The sequence below is a fragment of the Aplysia californica genome, unplaced genomic scaffold (assembly GCF_000002075.1).
Source record: "Aplysia californica isolate F4 #8 unplaced genomic scaffold, AplCal3.0 scaffold00941, whole genome shotgun sequence".
Taxonomy (NCBI): Eukaryota; Metazoa; Mollusca; class Gastropoda; order Aplysiida; family Aplysiidae; genus Aplysia; species Aplysia californica.
Genome location: NW_004798211.1, coordinates 61,489 through 77,258, shown reverse-complemented (window position 1 = coordinate 77,258; position 15,770 = coordinate 61,489). Strand labels below are relative to the sequence as shown.

The 15,770-nt window shown below is 39.4% G+C and overlaps 1 protein-coding gene across 1 annotated transcript in view; it reads right to left on the bottom strand.

The window, feature by feature from the left end:
• LOC101848247 (neuropeptide Y receptor type 5) overlaps positions 1-15,770 on the bottom strand; it is a 68,024-nt gene continuing 52,254 nt past the window's right edge. Inside the window, exon 6 of the mRNA XM_035972986.1 lies at positions 1-1,349. Coding sequence (XP_035828879.1) covers positions 1,239-1,349 — 111 coding nt within the window. The 3' untranslated portion in view covers positions 1-1,238. The remainder of the gene's footprint in view (positions 1,350-15,770) is intronic.

Below are 15,770 nucleotides of genomic sequence, written 5' to 3'. Positions count from 1 at the left end.
GTGTGTGTGTGTGTGTGTGTGTGTGTGTGTGTGTGTGTGTGTGTAAGAGAGATTTCTCAAACAAGTCTGCTTCTCAGTCCCAATCCCTATGAAAGCTCATCACAACTGATGGTATCAATCTAACGTTTCATAAACATTGAACTACGTCGCCCACAACCGCACATTGTCATGAACATGCTAATTATTTACAGTATATTTCCCTCGGGGCCTATAAGTCCATGTCCCCTAACACCTTAGCTGATCCGGCTCTCCACAGCTCTGAGCAGAACAAATGAGGCAATATACCATGCTCTTGACAGAACACAAGATAGATTGTCTCAGGTTTTCTCTAGCAAGTGCTGGCACCCAACTCACATCTGAAAAGCGTGAATTATATCGCAAAAAAGAATTTCCTAGATAATATTTTGGAAATAGTTTAGACATCAATTACGCTCGACCTTTGAAAAGAGGTTTCTAACACCATGAGTTAACTTGCTATAAAAATTGCTTTGATGTTTAGTGCTATTAAGGGAATTGTTGACAAGAAGAGCCAGTCTGATTTGAGTCTTGTTCACAAAAGAGGCAACTTGTTTTGAGAGCTTCTACAAGCAAAAGAAATTGTTTTAATCCACCCATTTTGTTATCCTAATATTTACGAGTGGTAACACACTAAGAGCTGAACAACACCTGAATGTTGTCTTCGGAAAAAAAAACACTCCAGTAAGATGAATCTAGAATATCAGTCTAGAAAAGTGGAGCAGCTTTAAATATTAGAGAGACCATGTAACAAAACGCTGCTTGTCAATTTGAGATAAATACATGTCGGTCTTGCCAGTCCTAATTTTCGCCACATTTTTTACAAATCATCATTCGTTCTGCTCTGAACCCTTCTTCCTCCTCCCCGGACATTTCATAAAATAAAAACACTTTCGATGATCGCAGTGAACGAAAAAAACAACCCAGAAGAGTTTTTACTCTTTACAATATCGTCTCGGGTTAGCTCTAATCTTTAAATTCTAGAAAACCAAAACATCTCTCACGAAGCCAGTTTTACAGTAATCGTATTATTATCGTCATACATCATAGGCAGCAGATCACAACATAAAACATAAAGGGGTCCTAAGCTGTACAGAAAGTTCAGGGCTTCTCAAAAACAAACTCTTTCCAAAAACAGGGATACAACAGTACATACAACAAAAATCGTGTTCACTTTTTACACTTAAAATGCTGTTATGTATACAGGCGTTGTTCTGCAAGCTTCAGACTTCCTCGCAGCCATAATTTTCAGTGCTCCGGAACTCCATAATCATCCTTTTCTCGCAGTTGGAACCTTGGCTAGCAGTAGCAATCCGTGTCTGGTAGCGGCGTCTCTGTGGAAGGGACAATGGCGGGAAGTGGAATGAACCACAAGGAGGGATGTTTTTATTTCGTTTATTGTCTGTTCCATTTTTTTCTCGTTTTCATAACTTAATGTCCCTCCCCTCCCCGAAATAACCCGGGGAGGAATTTATTAGATCTGCAGCTGACAATTGCAGATAGTACACCACCTCAAATGGCACACAATCCGTCTAATACACTAACACACCCACCCACGCACGCACACCCCCCCCCCCAAACACACACACACATACACACACACGAACACACAAACGAACACACAAACGAACACACACGAACACACACATACATAAACACACACACACGCACACACACTCTCTCTCTCTCTCTCTCTCTCTCTCTCTCTCTCTCTCTCTCTCCGTTTCTCTCTCTCGCACACACACACACACATACACACTCACACACACACACACGCACACACACACACACACACGCACACACACACGCACACACACACGCACACACACACACACACGCACACACACACGCACACGCACACACACCTGGTGCTTCATCTGAGCAAAACGGCACAAGCGGAAATGTGTTTGGTGAACGACAAGAACAGTTCAAATTACAGCATTCAAATTCCAAACTTCCATGAGATAAACAAGTTTGAAACCAGTTGCATCATTACAGCCAGCAGCTCGTCTCGGCACAAATGACAGGGCAATAAGAGAATGTCTGAGATGAGTCTCTCCTAAAGTAACAGGTACGCTCAAGTATACTACAATGGTTTCCTTTTAACATGTTGGAACACAGCACTCTCCACAATTTTTACCCAAGGAAAACATGTGACGTCCCTGATAACCAGCACCATTTCTAAATAAAATCAAATGCCAGAGGAGCCATTTTCAAAAGACATTACGTTTGACTTCGTGGCTTTGGCTGAAAAACGGGAAGTTGCGCTTCTTGTTATCACTGAATATCAATTTCCCAAAAAGTAGCTTCAAGCAAGGTAAAATCATAATTTTTTGCGTACAAGAATATCGCAAATATAAATCAAGCCAAGAACGTGGTGGTCAGCCTATGCAGGGTAGGCTAACCATATAAATTGACCTGCAACATTGACCCATCTAAAGCTTTGAAGCAATTCCAGTTTGGCTTGCTCTGGCGCAGCTATCTTACTTTAGCTTTATGTTTCCTCCCTGTAGCATTGTCGTTCTCTTCTCTTAAATGGAACGCCTCAGTTGTCAGACACAAAAGCTGTCACAGGTGTCAAGTAAATATTATGTTGAACCTCAAGTTCGAAGTACAGAAAAGGCTATGAAGAAGGACCCTATTGTCCCTTCTGGCCAGAAGACGTGTCCAGATTACCTTTTCTTCTGCATGTCCCCAAAACTGCTCGAAAAAAAAGTTTAAAAAAATGAAACATTCCACTTTAAAACAGAAATTAATTATAGTGCGATCAAAAATTCGACTTATCATCAAATATCTCTTAAACGGACGAGTCACCTTCACCCATACTTTGCAAAGCAGTTTGTATCAATTTGTCTTAACTTAATCATATTTTCCCACAACAATTGAGGCTGGATTTAAAAACTGTTCTTCCTAAATTTATATAAAATACTACAAATCTCCTTCACGCGGAAAATGGGATTGTTCACAGCAATTCCCCCTTCTCTCACACATTTTGCATACGCATATTATATTGCCTACGTCACAGCTCATCAGGGACACTATTTTGTTTGCAAAACTTGTTACAAGAAAATAAGTTTGGAAGTGTCTAGGTAGATCCCAATTCGGGACTATATAGTCATGGTGTCTAGGTGGACCCCAAAAATGTTGGATTGTGATTGGCTCGCTGAGCGAGCGGTAGTTTACATTGGTTACAATGCAAGGCAACTGATCATCTCATGTCTATCTAGATCTAGTGTTACTATAATTAATTTATTCTAGCCCAGAGAGAGAGAGAGAGAGAGAGAGAGAGAGAGAGAGAGAGAGAGAGAGAGAGAGAGAGAGAGAGAGAGAGAGAAAAGGAAAGAGAGAGTATCTAAGGAATGACGATGACTATTTCTTCTTCTTCTTCTTCTTCTTCTTCTTCTTCTTCTTCTTCTTCTTCTTCTTCTTCTTCTTCTTCTTCTTCTTCTTCTTCTTCTTCTTCTTCTTCTTCTTCTTCTTCTTCTTCTTCTTCTTCTTCTTCTTCTTCTTCTTCTTCTTCTTCTTCTTCTTCTTCTTCTTCTTCTTCTTCTTCTTCTTCTCCTTCAGTCGTCAGTAGATATAAATTACGGCATCCCATTTCATCTCAACTTTACTGATCATATGCAATTATATTATTCTGAACAAACCGTTCGTGGATAAATCGCACGAAGATCGTTTCTTATCAAGCCCTGTTCCTTAATAGGGGACACTGCTTTCAAAGACTAAATTGTTGCTGTAACTCTTGTCTGAAAACAAAGTAGAAACAAATTTGCTAGAGCAAATAGGTGCCCCTGTACTGGTACGTCACGGTGTTTGCAGAAAACATCTCGGCGCGTTGGGTATTACTGCTAATCGTTTCCACGTTGTAAATAATCCTGTGTCGACAACGTTGCTTCCTCCGTTAGAATGATGTTGTTTTGGCTACGCAGATTGACACTGGCGACCAATCGATACGCGAGACTTGAGTTTACCGCTTCATCAAACTCTCCCAGGTTGACGTTGCAAGGGTTGGGCAGGGGGGCTGTGGGGAAATAAATGGGGAGGGGGAAGAGATGCAGGGGAATGGAGAGAATACTGACGGATAACGTAGTGGCTCTGGAGCAAAGGTGAAGGAATAGGTTGGACGTCTGAAAGGTGGAGAGACCTGATACGAGATAAACGGCGAGAGACAAATAGCTCGAAGGCCTGGAAGATGAGTGTTGCTCTTGGTTTGTTTGTTTTTTACAAGCTTCATTACCGCCAATCCTGGCACAATAAAGAAAAACAACAATGATTGCGAAATATCTGCCTGAACCTTTATCTTAATGTAATGTGTACTTCCTCTTGTATAGCTTTGCTAAGTTAGATATTATATATATATATATATATATATATATATATATATATATTTGACATGTTTATATATATATATATATATATATATATATATATATATGTTGACATGGTTTATATATATACATGTTTATATATATATATATATATATATATATACATATATGTGTGTGTGTGTGTGTGTGTGTGTGTCATATATATATATATATATATATATAATTCCTATATATATATATATATATATAATTATATATATATATATATATATATATATATATATATATAATATATATATATATATATATATATATATATATATATATATATAGAGAGAGAGAGAGAGAGAGAGAGAGAGAGAGAGAGAGAGAGAGAGAGAGAGAGAGAGAGAGAGAGAGAGAGAGAGAGAGAGAGATGTACAATTAAGTAAGTCTCTGAAAGGTTCTTAGTCAGTTTTTTAACCCCGTCCCAAAGTGAAAAGGCAACCAGGCATTGAATCTTCATTATGAATGTATATTACTGCTTTAGCCATTAGGCCATCGATCGCAAGATTAGAATTTAGACTGCACAATGACATAAAGATTTCACGCTTTCAAGTAAGCATAAGGAAAACAACAAAATGTAATGTACCAATGTAAATAATCTGTTACATTACTCCAATAAGTAAGATAAGAAAATAGCCTTAAAATGTCTGTTGTCAAAGGCGAATGAGACAGTGGTATGTGGTATTGTAGCTACGTCAGCTTCGGCAAATCTTGCTTTTTTGAGTCGCTGGCAGTGTCGTTTGCCCTATGAAGGAGGTAGTCAACAGAAAAGAAACAAAAAAGAGAATAGAAAACGACAAGCAGATCAGATTCCAAGTTGTTCACAGACAGCAAAGAATTTTTTTTCAATTTAAGAAATAAAAGACAGACCATTGTTAAGGTTACCATAGTTACAGCGTCTCTGGTCCGTGTGCTGTAGTGAGGAGAGCAAGAGTTTTGTTTGAGAAATTGATATCCATAACGAGTATTTCCATGTGTTTTAGTTTTGCCCCTGGCGTTTTTGAAAGCAAGCGATTCTCCCTGTTTGCCGCTTGTACCGTCGGCTAGCCTCGGATAGATTAATATGAGGCCTAGACGGGGTTAGAATCTAATGCTTGACGCAAAGGAGCGATTTCCATCTAAAAACTCATTTATCCTGTGTTCTAATCTATCAATTTAGATTTGAACAAAAGGATTAATCTTAACTTCTTTGTCGGTGGGACAAAGTGGGTAATAAGTGGTCTGATTCTGTTCTCTGAATCTCGGGGAGTAGAGAAGTTCATCTCTGACATGTCATGGACTTTGTTTTGCAAGTCTTGTCTTTTCATTCTTCAGCTCAAGGAAGCGTGTCAGCCGTGCTACTTAAACCAAATAAAACAAGTTCTAGTTTTGAGAAATCTGACGTCAAAGCTTTTTGAACTTCACAACATGTCAAGCTTTTTCGAATGGAATTCTTTGAATACCTTGATAATGACTCCAAATAATCTAATGATTTTGATAGAGCAGACTGAACATTTGGTTTCTGACCACATGGTCTTAGTAACTCAAAACAGCCAAAGATGTCAGATGGAACTTTGTAATTTTAAGGGAGCAAAATGTACAAAACAGACCAATGACCTTTCTATAATCCTATTATAGTACCTGAAAAGGGCTAAAGCCCAGTGTGGATTGAGCGAGGTATCTCCTATCAAAACGACTGACTAAATGGACTATTTCCCTCACAAAGCTTGATTCCCCTTTTCATTCATAATCTCGAACCTTGATATTAATTGTTGGATTTCTTGAGTGATTTCTTAGGGGTAGACAAAAGTACCCTTTCTTTGGAAAACTACCTTCATTATTAATGTACTGTCTTTAAAAAAAAATATTAAAAAATGTAATATTGTTCTGCCGATCAAAAAAGTAAAAAAAACCAACCCAGACGACCCAAATATATAAAGGGCAGGCTGTTTGAGTCTTCGTTTTACTCATTTGTGGGAGAGTGAGAGGTAGAAGGAGTTGGGATCAGGACGACACCCAAAGCATAATGCTAACAAAATTGCTAGCATTCGATTTATGTAATTCATTTATAGTAAAACCAGACCTGAGAGAAGAGGCGCACATCTGCGTTATTATCATTGATGTTAATTAAACACATTTTTCGGCTGTCTTTTTTTTTTAATACGTTCTGTAGACGACCATTTCTAAGCTTTCTCGCCACCAACTTACCGTCTACTCGTAAATCTACTGCCCACCCATCCACCCACACCCTCACTCCTCCCAAATTCCCTGATGCCTTTGTAGTTTGTTTCAAGTCAATAGACCATAGTTACAAAGAGACTACCGTCCAATGTTTGATTAGTTAAAAGGTTTTACGAAGACAGTTTAATCTGAGAACAATCCAAGCGCACTTGTTCAAGCATAAAATTTCAAACATATTTACCATCGAGACACTATTTCACGAACAACCAGTGCAATTCTCGTAAAGAGATCTTTCTTTTAGATCAGCAAGTTGCCTTGTTTGCGCACTTTGGAGGTTGTGTAACAAATTCCTGGGTGGGCTAACAGCAAATAATTGAGGTAGAGATCTTACCCGTTTGTTGTTTTGTTGGTTTTTTTGTCTTACCGTCTGAGAACTATTTCCTTAAGTTGTCATCTCTTTCTTATTTGAAAGTACATGTATGCAATTGTTCGAAACTAATCCACTGAAGACACCATAGACACATACTTGTCCAAAGAACTCCAAGACGTTTTACGCTTCTATTGCACTTAATCTCATGATTTTAATTTCTGACAGTTTTATTTGTATATATCATGTACTTTTATAGTGAATTTAAAAAAAACATGACATCAGTCGTAATAAGAAATATACTCCATCCCTTCTTTAAAGAACTGCTTTTCTAAGACTATAATAAACAGGAATAAATAATAATATCTATAGCTAAAGATAGGTACGCATAACATGATATTGTAAGCTTCATAAAACAGAATTGGCAGATTCGAGACTTTACTAGGATTGTAAAGTGGGGGATTTTGTAGAGCACATTTTTTTTGAATGTGTAGAAGTAAAACCTTTATGTTCTGAAATCGAAAGTGAAGTTACAGGTCAAACTGTAAGAGTCTAGTCCTCACCATGCAAATAGTCTTTTTGGACTGATGAACACATCGATCAATAAACATTTCCAGAGGAAAAATAATCTCGGCTATATATCAAGAAAAAAAAAAGAGTGCATGTGTTTAGAAATACAGATATGAAGTAAAACTCAATATCGTGGCATTTATCAAAAAGAAGCTCAACTCAGAAGATTATGGAAGTAAGAGTTTATAGCGGAAAATTGTTGAATAATAGGCATCGAAAATTTTACAAATATTGTATTAGTAAAGACAATTATCATAATCCAAGAATATATTGCCTTCAGAAGTCATGTTTGCCAAAGAGCAGAAGGCTATGGAACCAACCATTGCTTGGAACCGTCAGCATCTACACACTTCGAGATGTGCTTCTTCAGGGGACGGAGCGCTTATAGGGATGCCCCTTGTGCAGTGAAGTCGGTCCTTCACATAAGTAACACGTAAGTAAGTTTGCCAATGTATGCACCAATATGATGCCATGAAACTTCCGTATATCCAGCTAAGTAGACGTTACATGAGCGACAAATTAACAATGCATTGTGAACCCCAAGATACATAAGACGTCCTTTACCCTCGGGGAAAATGTGTGGAATAACCACTCTTCAGTTGTCTTGTTAATGTACAAACACATTTTTCTCTGCTCCCCCCCCTCTCTCTCTCTCTCTCTCTCTCTCTCTCTCTCTCTCTCTCTCTCTCTCTCTCTCCCTCTCTCTCTCTCTCTCTCACTCCCTCTCTCTCTCACTCTCTCTCCCGCTCTCTCTCTCTGTGTGTCTCTCTGTCTCTCTCTCGCTCTCTCTGTGTCCCATAATCTGCCATTGCTACCCAATTTCGCTCCCCTCCACGATATGCATTATTCCATTATTCTCTCTCTCTCCCTCTCTCTCTCTCTCTCTCTCTCTCTCTCTCTCTCTCTCTCTCTCTCTCTCTCCCTCTCTCTCTCTCTCTTTCTTTCTTTCTTTCTATCTTTCTCTTTCTTTCTTTCTTTCTTTTTTTCTTTCTCTCTCTCCATCTCTCTGTCTCTCTCTCCATCTCTCTGTCTCTCTCTCTCTCTCTATCTCTCTCTCTCTCTCTCTCTTTTCTTTCCTTCTTTTTTTCTTTCTCTCCCCCCCCCCCTCTCTCTCCCCCCTCTCTCTCTCTCTCTTTCTCTTTCTCTCTCTCTCTCTCTCTTTCTCTCTCTCCCTCTCTCTCTCTCTCATCCTCTGTATTTTTCTGTTCTGTGTATATGGAGTTATACTTCAGTCAGCGTACGTATAACAATGATCTCAAGGTGGGGGGGGGGGGTGAGATGGGGATGCTGACAACGTGAACACGATGAGAGAGTTTACAACCGTCCCCCTGAGGCAAGAGATAGCAATTATTTTGCCTACATTGCTTTCTCTGGTGGCGTGTTCGTCGAGGCCGAGGGCTCAGTGTCAAGATTTCCATAAGCTACCATCTCCAATAGAATGATACGAAATCAGGCACGAAACCGATTGTGACACTCACGCCTACAATAAATAAAGAGTAAATACCAACCAACCCATCTGTCTGCTAATCTTGCCGCCTACTTACCTTCTGCCTACCTTCACTCCTACTCATCCACCTTTCTAATTATATACGGCTCCATTTGCTCACCCATTCTACCCACCAACCTACCGACTGACCGACCTACCTACTTATCCACCCACCATTTTACATTAGTACCTCTGTGAGCTGCTTATCAACCTTCCCATCTTTATCAATTAAATTGTTGCCTCCTTTTTTTTCTATAGCCTAGTAAAGTAGGCTTATCACAACCAGCGTCTCCATATCAGAAGCAGGGCCCACATTTCGGAATTTAGATCTATCGGTGGCACAAAATGTCCATTTCGTTATGGACAGGATAGAGGGTTATCCACCTCATATTTCAATAGAGAAGAGGAAGGTAGGGTCGTTACCTAGACGGTCAGAGAGACGTATAGTAAGAACGTATAGGTCGTTACCAATATCAACAAATTGATGTATTTTAAAAAACAACAACAATGTTTATTAAGTATGCATTTGAAAAAGCTACCATGCAGTCTTCAATGAAAAATGAAAAATTAAAATCACTCCCACTCAAAAAGTGAAATATAGCCCCATATTTTTTTAAGGCAAACAAATTGGGCTAACCTCACTTTGCAAGCCAGATCATTAAAATTTATTTGGATTGGGTATAGGAATAAACAGCACGGTCCCCATCTCCCCCCCCCCTCCCACCTTTCAGGCTTAATTCTGGGTGCTCAGGTGCAAATCAAGGTGTGGGCTCGTAATAATAAGTGACGAGTGAGTCATGAAATGAAATGAGGCAATGAAGAATGAGGCATTAATGAAATTTTGAGAAGCCAGAATTATTTCTACTGGCAGTTACATGGGAAAGGGGTGAGTGCCTGGGTTCTGTCAGCCCCAGAGTATAAAACACGGTAGGAAAAGAATAAAAGTACAATCATTTAGCCGAAAATGCAAACCAGGGAGGTTTTCCCGGTTGATTAGTTAGCAGGGTATTAGGTCCCGCAGTCCGGAGGGATGCTAATCTGCTTCAAACACATTGTGGCTCCTGTTTCTTCCCAATCAGTGCCGGCCTATGGATACAATGTTCCGGAAACGGTGAGATTAAATTCTATCGATTTCGATTACGTGATTGCAGCCATGAAGGTTGTTGGAATGAAAATGATCGAACTTTTTGTATGTGTGTTTATTTGTCTGCTTATTTGTTTCAATTTCAGCGTCCTTTCTCCTCTAGTTTTTATGTTTTAGTTGTTTTTTTTTGTTTTCTCTGTTTCCTTTTTCACTCTTTTTTATCTTGCATACTGGTGAGGTTCTGTTTGCCTTAAGACCCTAGTTGGTTTAGTGACAGTCGTAGCAGTTCCCGTCGTTTCCTCAAAACAGACTTTATTGTTACAGCAATATTGCTGCCTTTTTATGCCCAGTGATTATGCCGATTGTGACCGGCTTAGCATACCCGAGCCAAAAGAAAGCCGATTGTAGTTACAAAAAAGGTCGGCGTTTTAGTTTTCATTGCATCATCTTGGGTTTCTTCATGTTCTGAATGCATGCACTGTTCGCTGCTTCGTCGTTTTCTTTCAGTTGGAGACTGGTCTTAACTTCCCACTTTGATTCGACTGTGACCTTGTGTGTCTGTTCCAAGATTCTAAAATCAACCATGTTCCTCTTGCTAGATAGCTCTCTATATATAATAGGACTAATTACTTGTATAAAATCTAAGCATCCCTTCTTTTCTTTCTGTCAATCAGTCTTACCGGTACCAGGTACTTCTTTTCTAACACGAAAGGGTCGTTCTCATGTCCATACGCTTATCTTAGCTTCAGCTCTTTCTAATGCTTCCATATTTCTATCCTCGCGATCTTCAGATTTTTTGCCGTTCTCTAATCTTCCATGTGTCGAAGACGTCCTCGCCGCCAGATTATGTTTTAAAAACAGATCAAATAAAGTAGAAGCATCTCCTCCTGTTATAAGCAGGACTCCGGCTTCTCATCCATACAACAGTGTGTACCAAATTCGAGCGTTGTATACAGATAATTAATCTGGATGCAAAAAGACCAGTTGTTTCAAACTTTCTTTGATGACTTCCAGTGCTTCCAATGTTTGTTCAAGTATCTGCCGCTGAATTGTCCTACAGAATAGGAGTATATCTACATGTACTACAAGAAGATGAAGACAATGTGGCTGGCAGCAGCTTTATATTCTTTTCTTATTTCTATTGCTCTCTACGTCGGTTTACAGCCACCTGTTCGGTTGTTTTCTGCCCCAACGAGTACTGTTGAAGCCGGAAGACTGAGCTATAACTGCAACTTCCTGGATGGGATTTGTGCGGAGATGGGGAGACGGGAGGGGAGGGGGGGGGCTGCCCAGCTTGAGAAGGACAAGAGCCAATCAATGGCTGGAAAGACTGTCTCCTATCGCCGGAGACACCCCATGGTGGTCTCACGTTACGTTAATCAATTAAATCTTATAATCCGTAAACTGCTGCCTCTCCGTTTGGGTCCGAAGCATTATGAGCAATGACGAGTTGTAATAGCAAATTAGCACATTTCTGGGCTCTGATGCAAAAACCATGTTTTGCCCGTAAAAAAGCAAAGGTGGGGTCTATACATCTGGAATACAATCATTAATGTAAGAGCTTCCAGAACTGTAGAGCTCGCTCAGTCAAAATAGATCTACCTGTCCGTGAAATCCTAGTTTTAGACTAGCTGCCGAGCAGGGCTGAGGGTTTGATCCCTCTTTATCATGGTGCACGCGTAAACATTTCCTTACTCAGCGATACACTTAATTGACTCCTCACTTTAAGCACTTGTCTAACTGAAGCCGTTGAACCCGAGTTGGTCGGGACTGTTATTCCGCAACAATCGAAGTTGACAGATTAAAGTTAAAAGTTGTACCAATTTCTGTTGTGCGGTAGTTTGGATGTTCTAGAAAACAATATCACCCTACTGATGTTGTATTTCTAGTACTAGATACTACATTGAAGTTCATTCTTTAGAATTCGGGTTCATACGTCATTTATATCTCTCCACGCCTTTAATTTACTGAGGATAAAAAAGGTATCACTTTTTTATTATGCAAACAATCTAGTCTCTTGAGTATGTACGCTTTTAATTTCATTTGAGTAATACTAAACACATGTACCGTACTCTAAAAAGTAGGACATGTTATAAAAACATCATTTCGGTGCTTAAATTGGTGTTTACAGCACAAACGAGAAAAAAAAGAAAACAAGCATTTTTTCTGACCACGGTGTAGAGTTTTTTTAAGTCTTCATTTTCCATAAACTTTAATTTTGTGTTTATCAAAGCCGCAGTAACATTGATCGTTGTGTCACCCAAGAAAGATGGTATGCTTAACTCGACATCAGAGAAATCGAGCAATCGGCACGCTCCGCTCGGTTCTGCTGTTGCCGGGACATTCAACGTCAACAGAAAAACAGAAGTTGAATGTCCTGACAATTCTATCTATCCATCTATCTATCTATCTATCTATCTATCTATCTATCTATCTATCTATCTATCTATCTATCTGTCTGTCTCTCTGTCTGTCTGTCTGTCTGTCTGTCTGTCTGTCTGTCTGTCTGTGTGTCTGTTTGCCAGGGTATTGATCAATCTATATTCGTATGCATTTATGCATCTACTCTTCTTTTTGACATGTTAGTCCGAACCTGTGACACTATTTGTATCTTGAATTGAAATTTACTTGCATGCACGTATGCCTCTATGCAGGGGCGGCTCATGGGGTTAAAACGTGGGCATGCACAATTAAGCAACAGCAGGTTGAAGATAGTCAAGGGCATAGTAAATGGGATGGTAGGATCTTTGAGTTGGTGAAGGAGGACCTTATGCTTTAATTTTCATTCTTTTTGCTGGTCGCTTTGATTTCTAGAACTAAATCTGTTTGTTAGCTAAACATCAATTTCCTTTATTCCGCATCGGAACTGAACACTCGAGTAATAACTTTCACCACTCCACTAAATAACCATTTAAAGGCACAACACTTAGGGCGGTGACTTAAGTATGTCACGTTCACCCCCCTCAGGTTCACGGTCACAGAGTCGCTTAAAATAGCGGCAAGACAATGAACCAATCACAATTCACTTGAGCACTCCTCTGGATTGCTCCGGGGATCACATAATTTTGGCATTGAATAGTGTACAGTCTATGGCGTTTATTTTAAGACTGCCTACTGAGGGCTATGTTTCGTGGGTGTACATTTGAGATGTGCCGTCTTGTTAATATTAATGTATCGCCAAAACTCGCTACGAGTGACGTCATCGCTTGGGTTATCCCAAAGAGCGATTTATAAGTCAGATTGCCACTGTTGAATATTCTATTACGTTTAGTTAAAGCGCCTGGACTCTGGCATGGCATAGTAGATGTTTTACGGCGCTTTTGACACAGAAATGACAGTTACAGCGCCAGCGAGGACCTTGTTTTGATATTATATTTGGCTAGTGTTTATTTCTGACGTCTTTTATTTCATGTTTGTGGGTTCCTTTCGTAAAATAACATTAAAAAATTTTGGGTGGCACTGCACGACCGTGCTCTATGGACGAACCGCGCCTGCCTCTACGCTTTAGCCTTTTTTGAGCAATTACGAAACATTTTTGAGCAATTACTCGTAATAATAATGTGCTACCCGATGTTGAAAGAAGGCAGTGATACATAGAAATGGCAAAGCTGTATGTCATGAAATAGAAAAGTAATAGAGGGAATTTATGAATGCTGGTTCGCTAAAACAGATTGATAAAGTCCAAGAGAATGTAGCAAAACGGAGACACGATTATATTCTGCTTAACGACAGAAAGCCCGATGAATTACAACCCTTTAACTTTTAGATCATTAGAGACCAAATCGATTACACTTCAGGTAAATAAAAACGGCATCTACTATTTTGTAAAACACATTCGCTTTCGTTATGGTGTTTACCTGGCGTCAAATAATTCTGTCCCAATATGTAGGACGAAAAAACAAAGATACTCACCGTTTCCTTTGATCGTATCTGCAATCTGGGATAAATAAATACTTCGTAATCAAATATAAATTAGTAACCGATGAAAAAGTGGGCGATATTTTCTTACTACTTCAATTCATCAGTTCCCCGATAGTGATACAATCAACAGTTTAGAGTCCGTACGATGCTGTGATTATAGATTTGCTATTACTGACTGATTGATTGGTGCATTGATTGATTTATATTCATTCATTCTTTTACATAATACTAGATCTAACCATATCTTGCTCACAATCAAAATTATTATATTGTCCTCAAGATCTTTGTCGGTAATGGATATATTTTCAGAGAGAGAGAAAGAGAGAGGGAGAGAGAGAGACACAGAGAGAGAGAGAGAGAGAGAGAGAGAGAGAGAGAGAGAGAGAGAGAGAGAGAGAGCAACATGTAAAATAAGTACATGTATGTACGAGATGTGAACAAAAGTGCTTCATCTGCTCCAATGGTCATTGCATGGTACATTTTTAATTTATATGTTAAGCATGATTCCAAACTGTCAGCAATTACTTTTGCTCTTAACTCTTACAACAATCAGAACAAGCGTTTTGTATATGGTTTTCCCTTCTCTTTTGTATATTTACTAGGAGTATTCAATTTCTACGAATAATGAAGAAATGATATGTATGCCAAAACTGTGACTCATAGAAGTAACCTATTAGAAACACAAATCTAAATTGTAACCGTGAACAGGGGCCCAGATAGTCGATGGAAGAATGGGCCTAAGATACAAAAACCACCTCTTTTCAGTGGTTACCTGATGGCTCTGTTTAATAGACTGTTCTCGTTCACATGACGTCCACTACCACTGGCGGAGTTGTCAGGAGAGAAGGAGTGATAGAAACCCCAGAATTTTAGCTCGGAGCCCCAGACCTGACAAAAGACCCAGCAGTTTCGAGTGTCACAGCCGAGGGCGTCATCATAGACAACGCCAAATTATGTGGGCGGCGGTCTTGGAACTGGACTCTCGGGGTGTCCGTCTCTCGTGCAAACAGCTCTGCTTCCTGATGTGAAGACAGACGGTACACAAACTGCTCCAGGGTTTCTCTAATTTTTATAAGCTACAAAGAACAGGTTCCAGTCAGAAAAATGAGAAACATTGTTAAACAAGCCAAAGCCGGATACGACTGGACAAGACACAATATTCGTTGTCAAGGATAAGAGTTCATAATAAATACATTCATAAAAAGAGTAAGGCAGAGTAATATTATGTTTGCTTGGGGTGCTTTAACTTGATAATGTATTTGTCCTTCTTTCGGGCAGAGATAGGGACGGTGACTTTTCTTTTCCAACATTATGTCATGCATATGTCCAGGCAGTCAAAGATAATTATCTAGTTTCCTCTCATCAGACATTTTTAAACAAACTTCTTATGTTGTTCCCAAAGCAATTTTCGTCGTCCTACCAGTTGTGCTGATGATAACATTATTCTAACTTTTTTCCACGGATAACTAACGAGTCTCTTGTCGGAGTCAATGGGATAACTCGCTAAAGTAGAGGGGCTGAAGAGCAGTAATTCGTGGGGAACCAACACGGGAGTAGGGGAAGGTAATAAGACATGAATGAAATGATAGGACGAGACGTGACGAAAGACTACTGTGAGTGGGTTTCCTCACTACAGTTCCTAGCGACCCCTTTCCCCAATTCGTTTCACTCTGTATATTTTTTTGACTGGTTTTAAACTTGTATGTATGTATGTATGTATGTATGTATGTATGTATGTATGTATGTATGTATGTATGTATGTATGTATGTATGTATGTATGTATGTATGTATTA